Source organism: Arachis duranensis, chromosome 8 (genome assembly GCF_000817695.3).
Source record: "Arachis duranensis cultivar V14167 chromosome 8, aradu.V14167.gnm2.J7QH, whole genome shotgun sequence".
NCBI classification, from domain to species: domain Eukaryota; kingdom Viridiplantae; phylum Streptophyta; class Magnoliopsida; order Fabales; family Fabaceae; genus Arachis; species Arachis duranensis.
The window spans coordinates 21,576,971-21,603,602 of record NC_029779.3 but is presented as its reverse complement, the minus strand read 5'-3'; the positions used below and the strand labels follow the sequence as shown (position 1 = coordinate 21,603,602).

General features: G+C 30.0%; 3 protein-coding genes and 1 long non-coding RNA gene across 4 annotated transcripts; 1 reads left to right on the top strand and 3 right to left on the bottom strand.

Annotated features, from left to right (window-relative positions):
* Nucleotides 1–408: 408 nt before the first annotated feature.
* On the top strand, nt 409–2,986 carry LOC127741308 (uncharacterized). The gene is made up of 4 exons (XR_008002262.1): nt 409–673; nt 791–869; nt 2,680–2,752; nt 2,856–2,986. It is a non-coding gene; the product is annotated as an uncharacterized LOC127741308 (long non-coding RNA).
* A 671-nt stretch (nt 2,987–3,657) lies between these two features.
* Nucleotides 3,658–8,744, bottom strand: LOC107461290 (uncharacterized). Its single transcript, XM_021130108.1, is given in 10 exon segments — nt 3,658–4,233; nt 4,375–5,342; nt 5,474–5,775; nt 5,929–6,392; nt 6,394–6,692; nt 6,800–7,163; nt 7,165–7,722; nt 7,878–8,257; nt 8,388–8,426; nt 8,696–8,744. Coding segments are annotated over 10 exon segments (3,999 nt in total).
* A 10,989-nt stretch (nt 8,745–19,733) lies between these two features.
* Nucleotides 19,734–20,882, bottom strand: LOC107461289 (uncharacterized). The gene has a single exon (XM_016079762.1). The coding sequence runs from the start codon at nt 20,880–20,882 to the stop codon at nt 19,734–19,736; it is 1,149 nt and encodes a 382-aa protein (XP_015935248.1).
* Nucleotides 20,883–23,835: 2,953 nt separating this feature from the next.
* Nucleotides 23,836–26,387, bottom strand: LOC107461288 (uncharacterized). Its single transcript, XM_052253278.1, has 9 exons — nt 26,204–26,387; nt 25,855–26,125; nt 25,638–25,737; nt 25,417–25,541; nt 25,102–25,322; nt 24,827–24,987; nt 24,606–24,723; nt 24,296–24,481; nt 23,836–24,000 (listed from the first exon to the last, which is right to left on the bottom strand). The coding sequence occupies exons 1-9, from the start codon at nt 26,351–26,353 to the stop codon at nt 23,836–23,838; spliced, it is 1,497 nt and encodes a 498-aa protein (XP_052109238.1). The 5' UTR covers nt 26,354–26,387.
* Nucleotides 26,388–26,632: the final 245 nt, after the last annotated feature.

Genomic DNA, 26,632 nt, shown 5'->3' with positions numbered 1-26,632 from the left:
AAATTTTTCCTAACTAATATTATAATTATAATTATAATATAATTATAATATTGTATAACATCAGCGGGAAAATTTGAATTTTGGTTGGGCACTCATTCTAATATCCCTCTCTCTTTGCCTCATCAATCACCAATCAGGATCTCCTCCCACAATGTGAAACCTGACTCGCTCAATGAGTCAATAGTCAATTTTCCTTCCTTCATTGCAATCACGAAAGCACATGGGCTCTGTGATGCCTCTTATCACGGTCTATTATTGGGGTACTGTCGCCGTGCTCTTGTTGGTCATGTGGGTCACAAATAAGATGCAAGTGTGAGGATCAGGTTCGTCTCCTTTTCGTCTTTTTTGATTTGGGCATACATCTTCCTTTGCCCTGACTTTGCGATTGTGATTGTCTCATCGAAGCGTATCTTCACTGCATCGATGCCGTGTGCCGTCATTTTTTCCTCTCTCACTGCTCACATTCAGTGGTTCTCCACTCCCCGCAGTGTCTCACATTGGCTGAATCTCTGTTCCCCGATGTCTCTGGTCGTCGCTGCTTCTGTGCTCCCCACCATCTCTTGCAGTCGTTGCTTCTGTTGTAGTTGCTTCTCTCCCCGTTGCAGTTGAGTGGTCTGTCGCCGTCACTCTTAATTTGACTTCTGATGTCTTTAGTAGCCATGTTGTTCAAAAGGTAACCATTACTCTACTCTATATATTTTCTTTGGACACTCCAATTGATTCTTTTTCAGATCTTGTCAGTGACAATTGATATCTTGCATTTTTCTGGGCATGGATTTGCGTCCCAAAGAAGCGAATTGTCCAATAAGGTTTTTGGTTATGTTCTGAGTCTCTGCCTTCAGATGTATGGTTGTGGTGTCATCGAAAAGGTATTACCCATTTTTAGTGCCATTAGCTAATACTTCTATTTGTGTCTCAGTTTTATTAGTATTATGTATATTAATCTATTTTCATTTTGGTTTTTTGTTTTTTTATGGATCCTGCCTTAGGCTATAGAAGTTGATGATTTAGACCAAATGATAAAGATAGTTCGAGAGCTTGATGCTAATGTGATGCGCTTCTTTATTATTAAATTAGATGAATTTTGTTGTTCTAAGTTTCTATGTGCTTTGTGAAAAATAATTCGGTGTTGCATTATAAATCTTGATGGAAATCAACATACTTCAGAACTTAAAAGAAATTACAAATTTGTTAGGCAGACAACTTATTTTGTTTTGTTTTATAACAAAGAATGGGTAATAATTTGACCGAGATATAAATGCATAATTAGCTCTTTCAAAATAAGCCTTATACTTGGGATATGTTATTATGGTATGTTTAACCAATTTAAGGCCAATATTTACGTGAGAATCATGGACCGTATTCCCTTTGATTTTTTTAATTACTTCTGAATAATCAATTTTGAGTAAAATAGTTATTTTGTTTTGTTTTTTTGATGAATAGGATCTACTGAGTACAATATAAGTACTTTAAATTAGATGCTTTCTGACAACTTATAATTAAGTTTAATTTTTTTTATGTATCTTGCCTTTTTAGTTATAGAGGTTACTTATTTAGAGCAAAAGATAAATATGGTTGGAGAGCTTGATGATGTTTTGAGATCAAAATGGTAACCATTTCATTTATAAGTGTATATAATTGATGTTTGTGTCCTGTTAAAGAGAGTAAAAAAAAAAAAAGAGACTTAATCCAAGCATTGTCCATTATTCTTGAATTAAATGAATTGTGTTATTCTAAGTCTGTACGTGCCTTATGGAAAATAATTCGGTGTTGCATTATAAATAGTGATGAAAATCAACATACTTCAGATATTAAGATACTATAAATCTCTTAGATAGAGAACTTATTTTATTTTGTTAAAAAATAAAGAATTAGTGATAATTCGACGAAGATATAAATACATAATTAGTTCTTTCAAATAAGCCTTTGCATGTTTAACCAATTTAAGGTCAATACCCAATATTTAGGTGAGAATCATGGAACGTATTTGCTTTTTTCTTACTTTCTAAAGACCATCAATTTTGAGTAAAACAGTTATTTTGGTTTGTTTTTTGGATGAATAGGATCAACTGAGTAGTCTATCATTTTTCGAATTACATACATTCTGGCAACTTATAATTAAGTCTTTTTCCCTTTTGGGTTTTGTTTTTTTATGTATCCAGATGCCTTAGTCCAAAAGATAAATATGGTTGGAGAGTTTGATGCTAATGTAACTATATCCTTCATTAGTGCAGATAACTCATGTTTGTGTCCTATTAAGAGACACAAAGGGCTTAATCCAAGCATTATCCCTTATTCTTGAATTGTATGAATGGTGTTGTTCTAAGTTTTTACGTGTCTTGTGACAAATAATTTGGTGTTGCATTATAAATAATTAAATATGGATGGAAATCAACATAATTCAGACCTTAAAGAAATTACAAATCTCTTAGACAAACAACTTATTTTATATTGTTATAAGATAAAGAATAAGTGATAATTAGACCAAGATATAAATGCACAATGAGCTCTTCTAAATAAACCTCGTACTCCGAGTATGTATTATTGTATGTTTAACCAATTTAAGCCCAATATTTAGGTGAGAATAATGGACCATATTTCTATTTAATTTTTTTTATTTTCTATTGACCATCAATTTTGAAAAAAATTGTTATTTTGTTTTGGCTTTTGGATGAATAGGATCAATTGAGTAATCTATCATTTTTACGTTAGAGAGTATGTTCGGGCTGAATATTCATCTGAAGCCACCAAGGTATGCCGTTTGCCGTCGAACTTTTAATTCACACATATATATATTTTATCATATAAATGGCATACTTTAGAAATAATTACGGTGGATATTTGATTATGTATAGGTATCAATTTGATGATTACGACAAACTATTATTTTAGAAAAAATGTTGACGATGAAGGTGTTACATCTGGGAAGTGGATTGGAAAAACTTTGGCATTGAAGGTAATTGATCTATTTATGCTATTTATTCGTATTGTTTATTTCGTGAAATTTACGGTCTAGATATATGAATTATAATAAAGGTTGGATTTCTTTATCCATTTGCATGTATTAGTTGTTTTTCCATCTCCTGTATATGCTATTATCTTATTGAGATATTGCTTGTATAATTTATTCCTATATAAATATGATTACTTAACAAAAAAGTTTAAAAAGAGAATTAACGAATGAAACTTGTGAAAAAACTATAGGAAGATAGAATCTGCTACAAACCAACATGGAATAGAAGTAAAATAATATTTTTATGATAATATTTTGCAAATTGGTAGCTTCCATGAAGAGTTTGATGTAATTTTAAGCAATATCAGTAACTCATGTTTCTATTTCCAATTAAAAGTTTACATTTAGGGAGACAACATAATAGTATGTCTCGGAGACAAACTAAAAATTGTATTACTATTTCTGTACCTGGTCATTTAAATAGTTGAATAATCAATGGATTATTAGTAGAACCGTTTAGTAATATAATGATAAAATAAGTTTATGAAAATATTATAGAAATCAAAATTTAAACATAATTTATATGAAAAAATAAAGTATAATTTAAATTTCATAATTTTCGAAAATCATGATAAGAATTTTCTAAAAGATAAAAATATTAAATATAATTTGTATGAACACTTATCAACCACCGTGCGCAACATTTAGCTTACATTTCTAAATACTTCCTTATAAACAACAATGTGTGTGTCATCGACACATTCATCCTCTTTATGGTCGTGTGCAACCACAATCTTGAGACCACTCCTACTCGTCACTCTTGAAATAGCAACATATAACTGACCATGACAAAAAACAGGCTTTTTTAGCAATAAACCTACTCGAGACAATGATTGGCCCTGGCTCTTGTTGATGGTCATACCATAAGAAACCATAATTGGAAATTGTCTTCTTTGAAACTTAAAAGGTATTCTATGGTCTGATGGTGTCAGTGTCATTCTTGGTATAAAGAACTCTTGACCCATGCTTGTCCCTGATAGAACCTTAGCTTTGATTACTCTTTTACCAAGCTTGGTTATCACCATTCTAGTTCCATTGCATAATCCAGCTGAATGGTCTATGTTTCTTAACAACATTATTGGGATGCCAACCTTCAACTTCAACACATGATTTGGGACTCCGGAACATTTTATTGTATTGATAAACTCAGGAGTGTGGATACTTGCAATGAAATCATTTTGAAACTCAGATTTAGATACAGTATCCGAGCTTAAGAAAGTCTCTATGTCATTAGAACTTAAGCTCATCATATAATCATTGATGTCATTAACTGTTTGCAATGTTGGTGCCAAGACAGCAACCTTTTCGAGGTGGTTGTCATTGCTGGGGTCATTAATATATTCAGCATAAGTATGATCGACTATTGCCTTGATTGGATCATGCCAATCTCTTATGAGAATGTCGCCTGGGATTTTAATTGTACATGAACCATCCGTTTTGTTGCCAATTGCACCATCTCCAACTTTAAGGATCCACTCAGCAAAGTCGCCAAGGCCAGCTCTATCAACGCTTGTATGTGCAGCTTGCAATCGCATGTTCTTGGTTAATTTTAACACTTGACAATGGTCCCATATGTAGGATGCATTTATGGTTGCATTTACAATGTCTTGTCTGCTGCCTTTAGGAATAACTGGTAGGATTTGCCGAAAGTCTCCACCAAATACAATAGTCTTTCCGCCAAATGGCATTGATTCACTATTTCTGTTGCTAAAACGCATAATATCCCTCATTGTCCGGTCTAGCGCTTCAAAGCAGAATTTATGGACCATTGGGGCTTCATCCCATATAATTAGCTTACACCTTGTGATAAGCTCAGCTAGTTGGCTTCCTTGCTTGATATTACATGTAGAGTATTCGTCAAGGTTCAATGGGATACCAAATCTTGAGTGTGCTATCCTACCACCGGGTAATAACAATGAAGCTATTCCACTTGATGCAACTGTTAGGACAATATCACCCTTTGATCTCAAAGCTGATGCCAATGTATTCCATACAAAGGTCTTACCTGTACCACCATATCCATATAAAAAATATACACCACCAGAGCAACTTTCAACACTGTTCATAATCTTTTCGTACACAGACAATTGTTCTGAGGTCATCTGTTTAATCAATGTATTGTGCTCTATATGCAAGGAGCTTCTATCATATCCAAGCTCGTCAACTATCAAACGATTCAATGAATTAGAATAAGGATCCCAACTCGACATATTGTCTGAAGGAAAGGGCATCGTATCCCAATCTTTTAAGCTCCTGTTGTTAATGTTCAAAATTTTCTCAATTTCAATAAGGGTAAGGGTTTCAACTTGAGAAGTGGTTAATTGCAAGCCTGCAGAAAATAAAATTATGTTAAATCTATATCCATATAAAATGATATCTAAATAATATAATTAGAAACAAATTAGTAATTGGTTGATTAGCATGGTAAAATTATAATTAATCCATATAAGTTATGAATACCTGGATGGTTAAGTAGTTTCCTTTGATGGTGGAGGATGTCCTCAGATAATAACATCTTTGTTTCTTCCCATACATATTCAGGTCGTTCAATTGATTTTGAGAATAACAATGTAGCAAATAGATTTCTTAAGTAAGGAGCAGCACCCCACTGACTGGCTTCTTTTATTGCATCAATGTATTCCTTGTCATCATCCAACAAACCTCGTGCATAACATGCATCTCTGAAAGAACCATGAGTGACACCATTGTGAAAACGAATGTCTGTATAACATGTGGGGCCCTTTACCAAATTAAGAAGAACTCTTAGGTAATACAACTCTCCAGATGAAGGTGGCACAAAAAAAATACGACCTATGACATTGTGCGAACGCCTGGGCGTCCATTCCCTCTCTTTAGCGTTCCATACAAACTTTGAGGGAAACTCAACATAAGTGAGTTCCTTTGCAGAATCGTACTTCTTGTTTGCTTCAAACCATGCTAAGAACATTGACTCTTTGACAGTTGCCTTTTCTTGCACTTTATCGAGAGTGACGTTGTCATCAAAAACTACCGTTTGTTCCTCTGGAAGATGAAATGATAGTCGAACAATAGAAGGATCTCTATAGTGGATATCATATCCAATGATCCTCCATGCAGCTTCGCATGGAGAAATGTATCTACAATCATAATACATGCTGATCTCATCTATAGTATCCTGGTTGATATCTTGTGAAGAACTCTGATAAAAGGAAGCGGTTACCCGATCATTTCCTTTGTTTACATACTTGAATAGATATTTGATTGATCTTGATTGGTTACACCACTCAACATTTATGTGAGCACCATACCTCATAAGTAACAACCTATTGTGAGGAACAACATAGCGATTGTCTAGATCGACACCATTTATGTTGATAAATCGACCATCATCTCTGCGACGTATATACCGGATATCCTTCATCGTCAAGGGTGGTAGATTCAACATACCTCTTGGGAAAGTTACGAATGCATCTTCCATCTTCCATGCAAGGAGAGTCTTTGCGAATGATGCCACATGGTCCGTGCATCATAAGGGTCTTGACAGCTTCATAGTACTCAGGGTCTGCTGTTTGATCTGGTATTTCTGCTGAAATGATTTGATCAATATCTATACCAGTAGGGTATTTGTCTTGCTGATGAAGGAATAATAGAATGTGTGCATGTGGGAGACCACGCTTCTGGAACTCAATGGTGTATACAACTGTTGAAATGAATAGTAGATAAGTAATTGATAATTAATAAATGAATTAAGGGAATTATAATATATGGTTAATGTATAACTAAGAGTTTATTATTACAGATACTCACGTGCACGGACTCTACCAAAAAGCTTGTTGACACGAATGTCCCGTAGCATGTGGTCAAGCTTAGCCTTAAAAACCCTGCATACGATGTCTGGACGATCTTCTGCCTTTAATCCACGATTGCAAACATGATCTTGGATTTCTTGCCACTTAGGATTGCATGTAAGTGTGATGAACAAATCAGGGTAGCCTACCACTCTACATATAGCCATGGCATCTTGATAATTTTGGATCATATATCTAGCTCCACCTGTGAAGGAAGCTGGAAGCACTATACGCTTACCCCTAGAAGCAGGTTCAGTCTCTCCATTCAGAACTGCTTCACGAATGCCTTTGTACATATCACAACGAAGTTCTTTTTTTTTTGTACCTAATATAATTCAAACGACATGTCTCAATCATTGTATAGGCATCTACTATGAACTGTTGGAACAACCTTCCAGAATATAGTAGAGGGGATGCGTCTGCAAACCTATCTTGTATCCTATATGCAAACCACTCCCGCATTGTAACATACTTGTCATCTTGGTCATCCTTTTTATTAGGAGTATTCTTCACTATATTCTCTCTAAATCCGTCGTCACCGTAGGGAAAAAGCAATGGGTATTGCAGAGGCAGGTAAGCTGGGTGTAGCTCGGTTATCCGCTTGAGCGCTCCAGAACGGGACTCAACTACTATGTCCCTCTCTAGTCTGGATGAATCGAAATCTCCAACAATTAATGCTGCAACTTCTGATACGGTCGGTAAGTTGTATCTCCTTCCATCCTTCCGTCTTTTTCCAATGAGTTTTAACTTGATGTTTGTTTGTTGACCATTATGTAGTGAATCTCGAACCATGCGAAAAGACTTAACTAACACATTGGTATTGTCTAATGTCTCCTTAAGAGACTGCACAATAGATGCATGGATCGTGTTTGATGTTGTTGACTCACTGCATATAAAAGAAAGAATCATTATAGTAACTATGCATTCGTGCATTAGAATAAAGCTTTTATAGTAAATAAGTATTTTTGAGGTGTGTACCCCATGACATGCATTCGATTCTCGATCTCATTCTCTGTATCATATATATACAGTTGTGCAAATTTAGCAGGTGATCCTTCAGGTGGTAATAAGCTACCCATGAGGTGGTAATTCTGACCACCTAAAATGAAAGTTGGTGGTCCTTTACTTTTTCTCGTCCCTTTCTGAACTCTACCACCCATAGATGTAAATGCAAACATGCTATTGTACAATCTGACTTTCTCCCGAAAATGCTTGCTTGGTGTGTTACGACCAAAAAATAACTCGTTAAGAAACAGAGGGTGTTCCTTAAATGGAGGTAGTTTGACCTGACCACCCCTACAACAAAGAGTATATTTGGGATTGGTAGAGTTGGTATGTTTGCCAATGCGTTCCTCGTACCAAAAGAGTGCATTACAGTGTTGACACTCATATGTGGCTTGCCCCATGTGCCAATATTCTGCAAGTATAGATGGTCATAATTAATTAGTTTGTTATGTCATTTATGAAAAATAGTTAACAATGTGCCACAATATGTTTAGATCATTTGTACATATTGTAATTAACATGTTTAAATTAACTTTGTTTACCTGGGTTGTGGCGCTCCTGAAGTGGTTCATCTTTTTCCCCTTTAAGAACAAATTTCAAATATGAATTGATTGATTACTTTGAATAAATAATTGTTCTTGGATATTGTATGATTTATATTGATGCTAATCTAAGCTATTTATTTATATTTGTTGTTCCTAATTGTCTTCAATTGCTGCTAAAAATTGATAGATCGATGAAATAACAGAAACAATTTGAAAATTATAATATAATGTTTTATGTAATATAATTTTATGATTTTTTGTTAACTATGAATGTGATATGTTGTGAAATAAAATTAGGAAAATACCTGGATCATTACAATATTCATCTTCCTCGTTGATCTCTTCTGTGGCCATAATGTCATTGAAGTAAAATTTGTTAATAATAATATAGCAAAATAGCTGGTTATTTTTTCTTCAATAATTACTCTTAAAATAATAAGCAGAAGTTAGATAAAGTTACTTTGTATTTGGTTTGTGTGCATAAGCTAATGAAATGGAGAATTTAATGATAATTATAATAATATTATACCTATATGGTTCTATTTAGGCAAGTACATTTGGTTGTAAAAGTAAATACTTTTCTTTTTATAATGATTGACTGCCTTAAGATGTAAAGATACAGCACCAAGTTTATTTGTTATCCGTTCAGTGTAAATATAACCTACATGGAAATATCAAATATATGATCTAATAATTCATGAGGGTTATTTACCTTGGTATAGATAGTCTACTTCATTGTTGTCCTCGTGCATAACGTGATCATGATCTTTTGGTGTTAGGTTATGAAAGCACAAAAAGATTTTCATTATTAAAAAGATTGATACTGGGTAGAAATATAAATGTAACTAAAGTTTTAAATAATATCTTAGTTGGCTGATTTAAAACACATTAAATTTAAAGTTTTAATTTATTCCACATGTTAATATTGATAGGAAGATTCAATTTATTTCCATTATATATAAACGAAATATCCTTTCAACATACCTGGCTCATTGCAATAGTCATCCTCCTCGTTGATCTCTTCTGTCACATTAATGTCATCAAAAAAATATTTGTTAAAAATTTTCCGTTAATAGAAATACAATATATAGCAAAATAGTTTGGTTAAGTACAATGAAGGACAACTCCTTTAAACTAATAAGCATAAATACTATTATGTAAAATACTTTGTCCAGGTAGTTTTTTTTACTAATGGGAAATAGTATAATTTCTGCAAATATGTATGAAATTGTAGGATATAATGCATGATAGTAGTGGTAATTATTTACCTTGATATACATAATTTGACTCATTGTGTTCATCGTCTATGTGATCATCAATTTGATTTTCTGCTGTTAGATTATGAAAGCACATAAGTTTTCTGATTGTTAAAAGACGTGGTATCGTGTAGAGGTATATGTAACTAAAGTTTTATATAATATCGTGGTTAACTAAATTAAAGAACATAAAAAAAACTAAATGTTCTCTCTTTCAATTATATATAAATAGATATCTCATATAAATTTGGAAGGGTAACACCTGTTAGTGTATTTTTAGCAGTATGCATGTGTATAATATTCAATTATATAGATTTCATTGAAGAGTAATATCAAGAGTGCTACATAAAATAATGTCCGTATCTACGTTTATTCCTTTGTACAGAAAAAGCAAAATGATTAAGTATTTTAATAAGAATAATAGATTCTATAATAGAATCGAATAACCTTATTACAGACACTGAATTGTATATTCTTGTTTTGCTTTTAATTGAATATATTCATTTGAAAAGGTGTTTCTTTCTCTTGCCAAAATTTGTTTGACGTTTTTGAAAATTATAATCCACTTATATAATATTGTTTAAGGTAGGTATATATATTTGATACCTTGCCGTGTATTGGATTTGTCCCTATAAATTGGGGATTGTGAATCTGTAGCTTGGCCATCTAGTGGTTGGTAATGATACTGTATTGTATTTCTGGAGCGAACATCACATGAGATAGTTTGACCAGAGATGTTCTTTGTAATTATGGAATGAGTGGATATGGAGTGTTGTCCTGGACTTAACTTTTTCATTCTCGATTCAATCTGGTTGATTAAATGATCACCAACGGTTCCTGAGTAGTATAGTCAAATTAGATTTTCTCTAATAAATTAGTTTTATATAGTTGCCACATTCTTAGGTGATAGATGGGACAATTAAAATGGTTGTTGAATTTGTATTGAAATAACATATTAATAATATATAATCCATAATTAATGTTTGGTTAGACATGTAACCTATATTGAAAATAACCTGTTGTGTTGATGGCATGATCGTCAGTCCTCGAGTTACTGTTACGTCTCTTGGTTCGCCACACATTTGCTCTAAATTGTCGAGCGTTCATACTTTCTGATTTCAAATATGCATTTGAATATGGAATTTACTTAGTTTATCAGAATTTGATAAGTTGGAGTTATAAGTGTTAAAGAAATGAAGTTGATTAACCTGATATAGTTATTTCGGCGACCGTGTGATTGTCTTCAATGGATTTAGTTACTGTTGTAAGTTTGTTTGAGTTAAACTCCTGACGCATAAATTTTGAAGAGGAAGTACTGGCATCATTCGGTAGCTTTGAACGTTGATGCATTGAGGGAATACATATTAACGTATTCTGGTGGTGACTCCTTAAAGGGATCAATGATTGTGTTAGGTCTATTGATCTTTTTCTTCTACCATTGTTAGATGCATTTGTATTCTCTTGACTATTCTGATCGAGCTCTAGTTGAGATAAGAAGTATGAAATATATTACAATAATAATGTCAGAGTATATGATGGCAAAAATTACAGGGGATAAATGTAAAATGGTTTATACTAATATCTGAAAATAAATTTTCTTTATTTAATTAATTAGTAATACTGTAATAACTAATAGTAGTTTGAAATATACAACTAAGATGAGTATTAAGAGGTATCTAAGAAAGAATGACAGTACTAAAACAAAATAAAAGCATGTTTAGTCTTTTCATAAAAAGTGTAGTTCTATAAATCATAATTATATGTCTATTAAACTGAAATTTTGTGTATTGTTAAATATTCAATTTAATTTTTATATGAACAATATATAATATAGCTTATGGACAAATAATAAATTACATTTATTAGCCTTCAACTGGAGTACTGATTTTTTATATCTACAACATACTTTGTTTTTAGGTGTGATTGCTTAAGAATTCAGTTATGTTTTGGTTCGTCGTTGGCATATGTGGTTAGATAAATAGTTTTTTATGAGTTGTGAAAGATTGGTAATGGTTATTGAGTCACCTTAAAAAAATTTGATACCATGTTTTTAATATTATCCTCTTATATTAGAAGTTTGAAGTATGCTTAAAATAAGAAATTTATTTTTAGTTAGAAGTTTGGTAGTTTCTGAATCCAAAGTATAAAAAATCTATTATATTTGGTTGAGAACCCTATAGTCGTTAATTGTTACTGAATTTTTACCGTCTAAATTTACGGAGCACCTAAGAAAAGATTAAGTACTTTGGTAATTGAAAGAATTTTAAATCTTATATATTTATAGTGGTTCAATTATGATAAATATTTACTTGTAGACTTTGTTGAGATGTTAAATATGTTGCTTAAATTCTTTTTTAGTGTTAGATACATGGTTTTTTTTTCAAAAAATGGGATATATTTTAATAAACTATGAGAGATAGAATTTTGAATCCATATATTTTTGGTTGTGTTATCTTATTTCTAAATTAAAATTTGACATTAACGTAATATTTAAAGACTATGAGATTACCCATGTCTGACATATACGAATGTCTTTATGAAATTAAAATAATTGAATGATAAAAATGTCTAATTTTAAGAATCTAAAATAATTAAAAATGAAATTTCAGAGTATATAAATATAGTATTGTAATTAATTTTTTAAATATCTATATTCTTGATAGGATATATGTAAAATGGTTTATAAAGATCTTTGAATCATAGTAAATCCTTTATTTAATTAATTAGTGGTACTGTAATAAGTGATAGTAGTTTGAAATCTAAGAGTAAGCTGAGTATTGAGAGGTATCTAAGGTGAATGGCGTCAAAGAAAATAAAAATATGATTAGTCTTTTAATAAAAAGTGTAGTTCTAAATCTCACAATTATGTCTATTGAACTGGACTTTCGTGTATTATTAAATATTCACTTAATTTTTTATATGATCAATATCTAATATAGCTTATGGAATATTCTAAGTTTTTATAATATATTATATTTATTAACCTTCAACCGGAGGACTCCTTTTTTATACCTATAACATACTTTATTTTTTGTATTGGTTGCTTAAGCATGCAATTCTTATGTGTTGGTTACTCCTTATAAAAATATAGTACATCTTTTCTTTTGTTGAGAACTAAATTTTTGGACCGTCGAAGAAAACTTAAGTATTTTGATAATTGAAAGGATATAAAAATTTTATATATTTATAGTGGTTCAATTGTGATAAATATTTACTTGTAGATTTTGCTGATGTGTTAAATATGTAGCTTAAACTCTTTTTTCTTGGTTTAAACTATGGTTTTTTTTCAATCGATTAACAGAATACAAAATAATTAATTTTGAGATTAAAGGGTTTGAATCCATATATTTATGGCTCTGTTATCTTATTTATACCTTAGAATTTGACATTATGGTAAAGACTATTAGATTCCATTCATTTGACAATATAAATGTATTAATTCCATTTAAAATTATCTGCATGAAAAAACTATCTAATTCCCATAAATAACAAAAAAAATTCACATCAAATATACATTAATTGAAGATAATAGATTCTATGATAAATAAATTACAAAATTTCATAGTATACAAATGTAGTACTGTAACTAATTTTTAAAATATCTATATTTAAGTTGAATAGATGGCGATGACTTTTATATATTACAAAATCTTTCACTCATTCATTTATCATAAGTTAAGAAATGTAGAAGTTTGTTATGTTCAATAACTTGAAGAAAAATGGAAATAAAAATAGATATTTAATAATTTGTCATCCTGGACTTCAGCTTCTTGTGAAGTGTGTTTCTTGGAGAGAGTGGAAGATGAGGTGTTTGGTTAGAGTTTTTAGAAGAATAAATTAGGCTAAAATATTTACCAACCTTCATTGTAGAAGAGTGTTGATATTGTAAATTCAGGTTGAAAAAATACAAAGTAAAAGTAATTTGTGGATGAAAAGTGTAATGTTCTTACTTCTTACACATGAAGGTTTGAGTTAAAGTTATTTGATACTTATATGGAAGAGTTGGAGTTATATTCTAATGATAATAGAATACTGATTTCTATATCTACAACATACCTTGTCTTGGTGTTGATTGCTTAAGCATGCAATTATTATGTGTTGGGGGCATTATATTAGTTGAGGAGCTAATGTCTCGAAATATCTTCCTTGTTTGAGCTGTTCTTGATGCTTCAATAAAAATTAAAGGGTATATGAGAGATTAAGATAACAATTTAGAATAAAAAGCAAAATATTCACCATACATGTCTTTTTTATTATGTTAAGAGTGAACTCAGGTAACTGAAAAAAAAATTCTTACATCGGGATATTGTAAGGTAGTTTCTTCGTTGTTTGATTATTGCCATTCTATTTTTGCGAGCAGTTCTAGTTACAGATGGATCCATTGGATTGGTTGAACTGGTGTTAGCAATATTGATGGAAAGAGTATAGTGTATGATTTATGCAGCAGATTTTAAATTGTATGGATTCAAGAGGGAGGGAAGATTGATGAGGGGATGTAAGAAAGGCATAGGCTTACTACAATAAAGGTAAAATGAAGATGAAATCTAACAAAAGTTGAGTTCCAGCTAAGTTAAATTCTAAAAAAATATGAATTTAGATTTTAAAATTGATTGAAAAGAAACCTACCAATAGGGTGAATTTTTTTAATAAATCACTAAAGCTACAGTTATTACTACCTAGCTTTTTAAGACATATAGACTTTTGAGGGAAAAAATATAATAAATAGTTGGGATAACCAAAGTTTGTTTTTGTTGATTATTTTTATTATAGTTATAGTAATAGTAATACTCCAGTAATAGTAATAGTAACATATAAACAATAAATAGATATAGGGAGTCATGTTTTTAATCAATATAAACATAGATGAGGATATATGTAATAGTAGTACTTGATACTGATTATTATAATCATGGGATAATATGGAAAGGACAAAATAAAACCGTAAAAGACTATCAAGCAATATACTTTAAATCCGGATAATTAACACTAATCAATAAATACATTTCGTGCTTTGGATAGTGCATCATTAATTTGTGTTAGTTTGATGTCAAAGTTATAGTTCAAATCTTTTAAAATAAGAGGATAATATATTTATTTTATTGAGTTGAATTGTTAACGATATTTTAATATGTGAAAATATTTGAAAATTGAAATTATATAACATGATGCGAATATAATCAATAATTTGATATGAATCTATATGAAACATAAATATTGTTAAAAAAGAAAGATATAGGAGATATTAGCATGAACCCTTGTCAATATCATATTACCAATTGAAATTTAAAAAGTGTGGGGTGTTTCGGTTGTTACCAATGCTTATATTTATATTCTTGTAAATAGTGATTAAAATATATGGCTAAAGTTATTTGTATGTATTAAATATATGGCTTTAACTAATCGGAGATATTCTATTATTGATCTGTTTTGAAAATGTAATAAGATGAGAAATGGTACGGTCACAGTTTTTTATATACATGCTTACTCAATGAGTGCCATAATGGAGCCTGAATTTCAAACTTGTGTATATTCTCTGGAATTTTAGTTTGGTTTATTACAAAGTTAAGCGATATATATATTGGCATTATGTCTAGTGTTAATTACTTTATCTATTAATTATTTCGATATTTGACTGAAGTTTTTGTATGATTAAATATAAATTTTATTAACAAAGACATCATGACAAAATGACTGCAACTAATGATTTAAAATAGATGAAGGATAAATCTAAAACTATCACTAAATTGTAAAGACAATTGTTAACTATTTGGTGAAAATTACTTATAATTTGGGTCACCAAATATGTAGTTCAAAGGAACTAAAGTTTATAGTGAAAATAATCCTAAATTTTAAAGCTAAGATATATAATGGAAAGATGAGGAATGCAATAATATAAGGAAAGTACTACATTTGAGAGGAAGGGTGATTGCATATATAGAAAGAGAATATTTTGAGTGCTTAAGGTTCAAACATTCCATGGCTATAGGGAACCAAAGCTTTGAGTTGAACTTGACGTTGCCAAAAGTTGTAGTACAACAACCTTCGATTCCACGAATTGCTATCTACCATAGTGATTGCATTTTCAGAGGTTGCTCTATCATTGGCTCTCTTGAGGCTTGAGTTATGCTCATGCACTAAGATGAGATCTGTGCCAAAGAATATGTCTGGATGGTCACGAATGGCAAGACCAGCAAGCATAGCATATCTCTCCCATACAACACCTTCCGGGGAATCATAGTAAATCTTCCATACCATAATGTCCCCAATTTCACTTGCATAGGAGATAAAGCATAATTCATCTGAGTAATTTGTAAGAAATTGGAACCTATTCTTTGCACATTCTGGAATATCCATCTTCACAAATATGTGATCAATAAGTGAAAATTTTACAACATGTTTTGGTATAGTGAAGTTCTCACCTACCCAATTGATCCAAAATGCATTTGCTCCATCAATGCATGTATTGTGTCCTAACTTCTTTATTTGAGGATCTTTTAGTATGCCTATCTGCCATTGTTCCAGGTTAGAGTTATACAATCTGAAGTTGAGGAGATGTTGGTTGTTGTCTCTCTTGTATACATGAAGAATGTAATAATTGATACAGCTAGGATCCCAAATGAAACTATAAAGATCAACATCATGGGGGAAGAATCTTTCAAATGGATCATTTATGTTTCTCGTGCGTCTTGTAAGTGGGTTCCAAGTAAGTATGTTGTTGCTTTCACCGTCTTCACTGTGTCGGAGAGCTACAATTCCATTTTTTGAACCAATTAACTTCCACCAACCAAGAGGGTGGTTAAACTCCAATGGAAATTGTGGAGGGACTTGTGAACCACTCGTAGTTCTTATCATGGTGATCCAATCTATACTTAATGTCCAGAATGGATATCCTAGTTGTAAAACCATATGCATGGTTTTGTTCTTGTTAAACCGAAAATTCTGGTTGTAGAAACCAATTGTAGATAGTCGGTAGTGCCAAGTCTTGTTGAGACACTTGCATCTTGTGGCTGTCTTGGGATCACACCTGACCATAACATTCCATATTATGTCATCATGGACTTCAGCTTCTTGTGATTTGTGTTTTTTGGAGGGTGAAAGATGAGGTGTTTGGTTAGAGATTTTAGAGAAATATAATAAGCTAAAATATTTACCAACCTTCATGGTAGAGAAGTGTTGATATAGTGAATTCAAATTCAAATCTAAAAAATAGAGTGAAAGTAATCTGTGAATGGAAAATGAATTGTTCTTAGAGATGATTTGAGTTAAAGTTGTATGATACTTATATGAAAGAATTGGAATTACATTCTAATAGCAGTTGAACAAAAAAGTTGGTAAAGTCTATATAAGTATAATAAATGCATATTTTATAATGTTTATTTAAATTGGAATGAAAATATTAGTGAAACATTGAAATAATTGAAATAATACAATAAAATATTAAGAGAAAAATCTAATGATACTGTTGGGTATCAAAGTGTAGAAGATCTTTTTTCTGTTGAGAATCATATACTCATTAATTATGATTGAATTGTTATAGGCTCAAATTTATAGAGCATCTGAAAAAAAAAAGTAGGACCAGTGCTACACATGAAAAGATAATTTGTATTGGGTTAGTGGTATCAAGTGCGAGTTATTAAAATCTACATGCATGTGAACATAATTCAGATGCCCCAATGTTTTCATGACTTTTGAAAAGCCAGTGAATATATAACATAAAATTAAGAACTTTTATATTTGAAACTATATAAATTTTATTTGTTTAGAGTGCTTCAATTCATATCAATATTTATATTTGTATTTTTCTGGAGGTGTTAAATATATCTCTTAAATCTTTTCTCAATTTTATACAATATTTTATTATTTTTTGATAATATTTGGTGATCTCATTTCTTTAGTGATAGTGCTATCATGTAATGCATCTTTATAACTTGGAGTAATGATTAAGACTAAACATAAAAAGTTAGAACCTCATATATAAGAAATAGATTGTGCTGTAATCTACCGTACTTTAAAATATATATGTCAAAATTTGTCACACAATTTGAATAAAGTTAGGAGCTATATATTCTTTAACATTTAATTATTTTTTAGTTCTGCATTCAATGTTATTTCTATTGAATCACATCAATTAAAGGCAAGATGAATGCTTAAAGCTGGCATGAGATATGATAATCTAAAGAAAGATATTGTAGGATACTAAACAATATTATAGTATTTGACTTAAGATACTTATCAATAATCAATAAATGCATCTCATACTTGGATAGTACATGATTATGAGTGGACATTTGATTGCATTGAGCCTCAAAAAAAATTAAAAGTCTAGTGCCTTGGAAAACTTACTATGTGGTGATTTTATTGGTAGTATCTAAATTTCCTGGAGTTAATATCTAATATATTGATGGACTATCAATTAAGATACATCAAATTTTGGAAGTGCTTCCAATAAAGAATGCGAATATATTAAACTGACAATAGAATGCCATGCCCTGTGTGATTAAATTAGTTTCTTCCTCCATTGGTTTTTTTATATAAATAATATATAGTAAAATATATTATATCTAATTGTACTTAATTTATATGTATTCAGATGTTATAAGGATTATAACCATAAGACACTCATTTATCTCACTGAATGACAATTAATTTGGTATAAGGATACATGGAATATACTATTGCACTTTACTTTATGAAAAGAAGAAAATAAAAAAAAATATTGGATTCATCATACTATGTATATGTGACGCGATAATATTTGGTATTTGAATTAGCTTTCATAAATACATTATTATATCTATTTAATTTATTTATTAATTTTATATTTTAATGAAAATGGTTCATATTAAATTTTTGTCTTGACAATTATATTATAATAAAGATTGTTGTCTGTTTGTTCAATTTTTAGTAGGAATCAATTTTTTTGAAAAGAATATTTGGCAAATGAATTAAATATTTAAAAATACTTTGGATATATTTCATTGCTTTTAAATAAAAAATATATCTAACACGTCTTTTAAATAATTGATTATTGTAGAAAAAAAATTGGATTAAATTATGAAAGCATAAAAGTTGTATTCCCTTCAAGTAAAATTTAATCACTAAATATCTGTTCAGTTAGAGTAGTGCTTGGTTAGCTAAGGTTACATATGTTTGTAGGCTAATGCTTGATCCAAAGACGTGAGGAATAATAATTCATATTCATAATAATTATTAAAATTAAATAGTGCATTATTCTTATTTTTAAATAATAATACCACTATTCTTTTGTTTTTTTCCATATATATTTTATAAATAATAGTTCATTATGTAGTCATTGAATGCTCTCTATTATTTTCATATATTTGTGTTTTTTTTTATTTATGCTAATTTACTTGTTGCCAATTAATTTCATTAATTAATTTAATTGTAGTAATATGAAATTACATAAGATAAAGATTTAAAAAGTGAAAAGTGTAGTTATATTTTGGTTGAGTTAGTTATATTGATGGTATTGTGATTATTATAATAAAAAAAGCAATGATTTAAAATAGATAATGAATCTATATATCTAATTTTAAATTTATTTACATCTATTTAGTGGAATAGAAGATGTTTTGTTTAAAAGATATTTATTTTAGCTAGAAGATGACAATTAAAGTAATATTATCTACATGGTTAATTTAGACATGTAGAGAAATTTGGTCAAAAGTTCTTTGAAGATGGAATGAAGTAATAGACATTGAGCAATTTTTTTTGGTATATGATTTTCTAATAAGCAATATTGATTCCATATATAATTAAAAAACCTAATGCATATATTCGATTTGAATAGCTTTATAAGATGGATTAACATGTAAAGTAAAAATGTATAACATTATAAATTTCATAAATTAAAATTTTTAAATAACACAAAAGCTGGTGATAGAACATATTACAAAATTATTAGATTTTAAAAGGAATAGATTAACATGAGAAATATAACTAAGTCTATTCTAGATACCAAAAGTGAATATATAACTACTCTTAATTTGTAATCCTAGTTTTTAAAGGTGAAATACAACTTAGTCCCATTAATACCATGACATATGTAGTGGAATAATCTTGTAGATTATGGAGTAAGTAGGCCATGATTATGCACTATTAGAGAATCCAGATGAACCTCTTCATGCCAATGCCTATAGAAGATGTGCTTTAATTCTTCTGTATATATATTTAGGGTAGTAAGAACAACTTCTGTGGTCTTTCTATCATTGGCTCTCATGAGATTTCCACTATGCTCATGAAGCAACAAAACATTATTACCAAGAAATAAATCTGGCTTGTCACCAATGCTAATCCCGCGAATCTGTAAATGCCTCTCCCATAAACCAATGGAACCTTCTTCAGGATTTACCTTCCACAGCATCAGCGAGGAATTAGGGAGTCCAGTGGCATAAGATACATAGCACAAATAACCTCTAAATAATGTTATATAATTCAGTTGGTTCTTGGCAATACTTGGAATTCTAAACCTCTCTATAGTCCTGTACTTCAAAGAGAACATCACAATTGAATGAGGGGTATTGAATGATGGACCAACCCAGTTAATCCATACTGCATGTCCCTTGTACATCAAAGTTGTCGGCCCAAGCTTTTGGATACTATGTTGATCAAGAGAGCCATCCTCCCAAAGATCATCGATGGAGTTATAGACTCGCCAGTTGAGCTCGTGATCAATGTTTGTGTTCTTGTAGACATGGCAAATATAGTAGGCCTGTGAGTCTAGATCATATGTGAAACCAAAGTTGTTTGTATCCATTTGTATATCCCTCCCAAAAGGATCAGCTATATGCCTTTGTGCACCAGTTAAAGGATTCCATATGAGAAAATCAGAGCCAACGCCATCAGTGCTGTAGTTGATGGCAATAAGACCCTTGTCAGAACCAATGATGGACCAATCAAAGATATGAGGCCCCTGTATTGGGAGTTGAGCATCAAGTGGCACTCCGGATTCTGCATATAACATGCTGATCCAATTAATAGGTTGTATGAAGTTAGGATACCCGAACTGTAGGACAATGATCGCATTGTTGTGAGCATTATGGGTAGTGCTTTGTTTGGCAAACTCAGGTGATGATATTGATTGATTCCAGACTGAATTTAGAACCTTACATCTACTTGCAGTCTTGGGCTCACACCTCACAAGGATTTGCCATATGATTTCATCGGGCAATTCTGGCAGTTCTGTGAGATGGCTTGTGGATGGAGTATTAGTCATCTTTGGAAGAATGTAGCAAAAGTTAAGAAGTTTGTTATATTTCATAGTGTATTAGAAAATGTTTGTTAGGAAAGTTGGAGGATTTAGTGTAGTGAGAGAGACTTAAAAAACTATGAACTTGTGATGTTTAGAGGACATAATGGAGAATTGTGGATATCATCTGATGGTATCTTTATAGGGAAAAGTTATATAAAATTCACCCATTCTCTTGTACTATGAATATTATTGTAATATTTTATATTTTATAGTTGATGGTTGCATGTTAAAAATTAATGGTGATGTCTTCTATTAATTCGTTAGGTTTATAACAGATAACAGATATACTTAAAAGTGTAGAAGCCGATTATATGATCCTATTGAATTTTACATAGGGTAGTACTAATTTATTATTTTGGATTGTGATTAATAAATGCATATCCTTCTTCGATAGGAGATAGTATATGCTGATGTATAGTATCAAATTTGATTTTATTTATTTAGTAAGACTTAGTTGATAATGCATCTATGTAGCATAGAGTTATGATTAAGACTAACACTCATGTATTAAAACCTACATTATAGGAAACCTTTTGTGCTATAATATAAAAAATGTTCTGCATGAATATGATATTTGAATTAGGATACTTTTCACTGATAAAAAAATGCATTTCATGCTTGCATAGTACATAATTAATGAGTTCACCTTTCGACTGTATTGAGCCTCAAAAACATTAAAAGGTCTAGTGTCATTGAAAATGAAGTATGTGTTGTTCATATTAGTAGAACTTCTTGGAGCTAGTATCTTATTTAGCAATAGTACCGTGAGGTCATGATATTGGATTTTGATTCACAAAATCTTAGTCTTTATTAAGAATGATCTTTTCTAACCTATTAGATAGTTCAGAAAATTTATTTCATTCTTCATTCATGAAGGACTGTAACTTAGAACACTGTAAAGGGTGATTGATGAAAGAAAATGTCATTTCACAACATAATCTAATAAATTGGATTGAAGATGTAGGAATAACAGGAAACAATATATATCTATACATCTTATATGTCAAATTTAGTGGCACAATTTGAATAAAAGTAGAAGCTATAGATACTTTAACATTTAGTTGACCTTTGATTATATTGAGTCTCAAATAGAATAAAATGTCTAATGCCATTGATTAAATTAGTATATGATATTTTATTAGTAGTATATGAAGTTCTTTGAGTTAATAACTAAAATATTTATGGACAGCCATTAAGATACATTAAATATTAGAGGTGCTTTCTTATAATAATAATAATAATAATAATAATAATAATAATAATAATAATAGAGGTGGATTCATTAGTTTCGTAATACACCTAATTTTTTGTATTAATAGAGGTGGATTCATTAGTTATGTTAAAAGATTCTACTAACATTGTTTAGGTATATTAGTGTGAGGTCATGACATTAGAATTTAATTTACAAAATCCTAGTCTTTATTAAAAAATCTCTTTTTTGACCTATTAGATAGTTGAGGACATTTATTTCATTATTCATTTATGAAAGACTATAGTATATAACTATCAAAGACCATATATGAAAGAAAATGTCACATCACAATAGTAATCTAATAAATTATATTAAAGATATAGGTATAATAAAAAATAGTAATAAGCCTATCATCAAATAAAATAGATAACTAAATTCATAGTTAGCTAAAAATTATGAAGAAAAATTCTTGTGACATGAAATAGTGTTTATATATTTCTTTAACATATACAAAATAATGTAATCTGTGTCTGTATTGTTTTTTTTACTTTGTATGATCAAAATTTTTTTCTTACTCTAAGTTAATTGAATTTTTGCATATTAGATTTATTTATTAATTTAATTGTAGTAATTTTATATTATTGCCTGTGTAAATTATATGGTTTAATTTAATTCAATTATTGGCATTTTAATATCCAAAAAATTATAAATTTGACAAAAAAAAATTTGAAACACAACATATCAGAATTAAAAATTTTTAAATATTTATACTTAACTTGAATGATGTAAATTTTTAAATATATATCTCAAAATCTAACACTGATTCATTTGTTGTGATATAATTAGGGAATGTTATAAATAAATTATGCTATAAAAAAATAGTATTAGATAAATATTAATAAATTGAATTTGACTGAACAATATTTTCTCATCTTGGGTCTAAATTTCATTAATTATAAAATTTAATGATATTTCTAATAAATCTTTTTTAAATTTTGAGAATCATATACTTATTAATTATGATTGAATTGTTATAGGCTACCAATCTATGGAGCAACTAAGAGAAAGTGAGACTTATATTAAATATGGATTAGACATGAAAAGATAATTTGTATTGAGTTGGTGACATTAGGTGAGAGTACATGTGAATATAAATTAGGTACTCTAATATTTGAAGCTATTTAAATTTTTGAAAAGCTAGTGAATATATACTATAACATATAATATCAAGTTCTTTTATATTTGAAATTATTTAAATTTTTTAGAGTGCTTCAATTGTAATTAATATCTACATTTATATTTTTCTAAAAGTGTTAAATATATACTTTAAATTCTTTTTTAAATTTTGTACAATATTTTATTATTCTTTGATAGGATTTAGTAATTCTATTTCTTTGGTGATATAGAGACAATTAAAACTAATGAGAGACATATAAATATTAATAGGTAAAGACTAATATTTGATGTTAATACATAAACAGCCACTTAATTAATTCATCAAATAGTTATAGATTTAGTTCTAAAAGGAGGTTACATAAAACAATAAAAAAAACAAAGATGATAAACATCTTATGCTAAACTTAATAATAGTCTAGCTTGAATAAGAAGTTACTAATAAATTCTAAATTATGTCTTCAAATTAAAACATAAAGTAGTGCTAATAATATCTTAAAAATTAAAGTTCTGGCTGTTGTCATAGTACTATCATAGTAACATATTCAATTTTTAGTCCTTAATTTTCTTATCCTTCCTCTTTAACACTTTTGTAGCCGATGCTTGCGGGTATCTGTCTTTGTCAAGATCAACAGCAACTTGTTGTATAATCTCACTTGAAAGTCTCTTATTTGATGACCTAAGGCTATTGATGGTAATGGTTTCATTCACTGACTCCTACAATGATAATAGAAATGTTGAGTTATTTTATTTCACCAAAAAAAGATAAATTATGATTTGTGTTCTTATTTAAAATTAATGTAACTGAAGATGAAGATAAAGGTACATTACTTGGCAAAGAGAAATAGAACGATCATCTCCAAGACTATGAATAGGCTCAAAAGAATTGTTAGTTGAACTATCGTCCACCAATTGTAACATAAATGAATAGAATAGTTAGAATATTGACATTTTTACAAAGTGAGCATGATTCTAAATGCTAGAAAATATTTGATGGTACAAAAAATCTTACAGATCCAGAATCTTCATCAAGCTCATGAGTAAACTTTTTTATAGTATCATGGTCATCACAGATCCTTGTAACATTATAAACCACATCAGTTCCAGTGATATTGTTAGCTTTAATATTGATCTTGAACAACATCTTCTTGTCCAATATTACATCAAGGTCGCTGGGATAGTTATTGGAGTTATCTTCCTACATTGATGTGGGAAATAGTCCAATTAAATTTATGAATATTAATAATTTTTCTAATTTACATTGTAGCTGGATTTTAAAATGATGGTACTATAAAATCATTTGTTAGGAAAGTGTAATTGACCTGGCATTTAGCTCTAACAGTTTTGGCTTCCATTCCAACTATTGATTTGGCCTCATTCTCCCAAATAACAACGCATAGGCTACCACTGCCATCGGTAACATATGCTTTTAGCCTATATCTGAGAAAATTTGAGTTATGAGAAATTAACATAAATGAAGTAATTCAAAAATTTGGACAAAAGGGATAATTTATTGCATGGATATTGTATATTAAAGAGATACCTCAAAGATACAGGTACTCCTTCCTTCACACAAAAATCACAACTAAAGTGATCTCCTATTGGTTTAGCTTTTTTCTGGCACACTATGCAAGCAGCGTAAAACCAATCATCCTTGCCAACATCCAATGCAACAATTGAACCAAGAATCCATAATACACCTCCCTGATATGAAAAATTTAGTTGAGATCCAATTGTGTATTCTGAATTCTACTTGTAATTTCAGCATACATGTAATTTGCTAATTATGATGCTGGTGATAATTACAATAATACATACATCTGTAGAATTCAGGACATCCTCGATTCTCTTTACAGGGACCAATCTTTTGCTAAGCTCTTCAATTGGCGAGTGGTAAACTCGAGAGGATATGTGACTGATTCTTTGCGATTCAGATGACCCAAAAGCAAGTAATTTCTTTTTGAACTCATTAACCTCCAATATTGGAGGATTGATATGTATGTTAGATGCATAAAATGAACTTTGAATACTCCGGTTGCCTAAAATTGAAATTTCAAAAGAATTAGCTTTTACCATATATATGGGTTGGTGATCTAACAAACTTTAATTAGGAGCATCTGTGGAGTATATTACCTTTGTAAATGCGAGGTCGAAACAATTGGAAAACTACAATTAGAGGTTCAGAAGATTCTCGTTCAAGAAAAGGAGAAATACGGTCAACTAATTCACCAAATAAAGTGCAACTGATAGTATTTTTACTGCAATGAAAAAGTTGTTTGTTAACAATTAGTGGATTTATTGAGTTGTTACTATTCATTAAAGAAACACTGGTTTAAGAATTGAAGAAAACACACTCTATGTCTTCCAACAGTAGGACCAAGCGCTTGCTATCCTTTCCATTTTTTGTCATTAATTCTCTTGGGGTTTCTTTGCCAATTACCTCAGCAATAACATCTGATATTGTTTTAATGAGTCCATGTATAAATGAGGGGTAGCAATTAAAAACATATAAATTTTTATGAAATAGTATAGCCCATAAAAGAAACATGAAAAACACAATTGAATACTAACCAATGAGTTGATTTTCATGAATTATGTCGGCTTCACAAATTTGGCCAATTGATGTAAAATCAAATTGCTTAAAAGGGAAGGTCGGTTCAAAGACATGCATAACTGTGGTCCTTTGGAGAAATATTAATCTATGTGAGTGTTGTGTACTCTTAATCCAAAGGTTATTACAACCGACGATAAAATTCTTCATGCAATACATTTCACCCTCCTTAATGACATAGATGAAATCTTTTGATAATGACCTGGGTACTGAAGCTTGTATCCTGTTACCCTGAAATAAGTTTAGATAATCATATTAGTTCAAAGTAATAATAATATCTTCCAAAAAAACTTGTAAAGAATTTGTTACCTCATAATCACATAGGACCATCTCTATAGTGGAAATTGAATTTTGATCTTCTCTTTGAGGAACAACCCAGAGTCTAGCCACCCATACATTAAATGACCAATCCAATTTTTTAGCACTAACAGCCTGCAACATATCATATTTGTTGGCCATGTTTAAAAGGAAAAAAAGCTTGAAAAAAATGATATTTGTGTTTTAAGAATTCGAGAGGAATGGTAATAAGAAGAGCATATGAATTGTAATCAAATGAAAGGTGTTCATATATTTATAGCCATATCATATTAAATTTCAGTGGCGGGATCTTTTGAATTCAATGTTTTTGAAATTTTATAAATAAAGATATTTGAAGAATTTATTGTATATATAGGGTTAGTTGTTGTTTGCATTAAAGTTGAAGATATAAAAAAGATATATAATATGTTGGAAAAATTG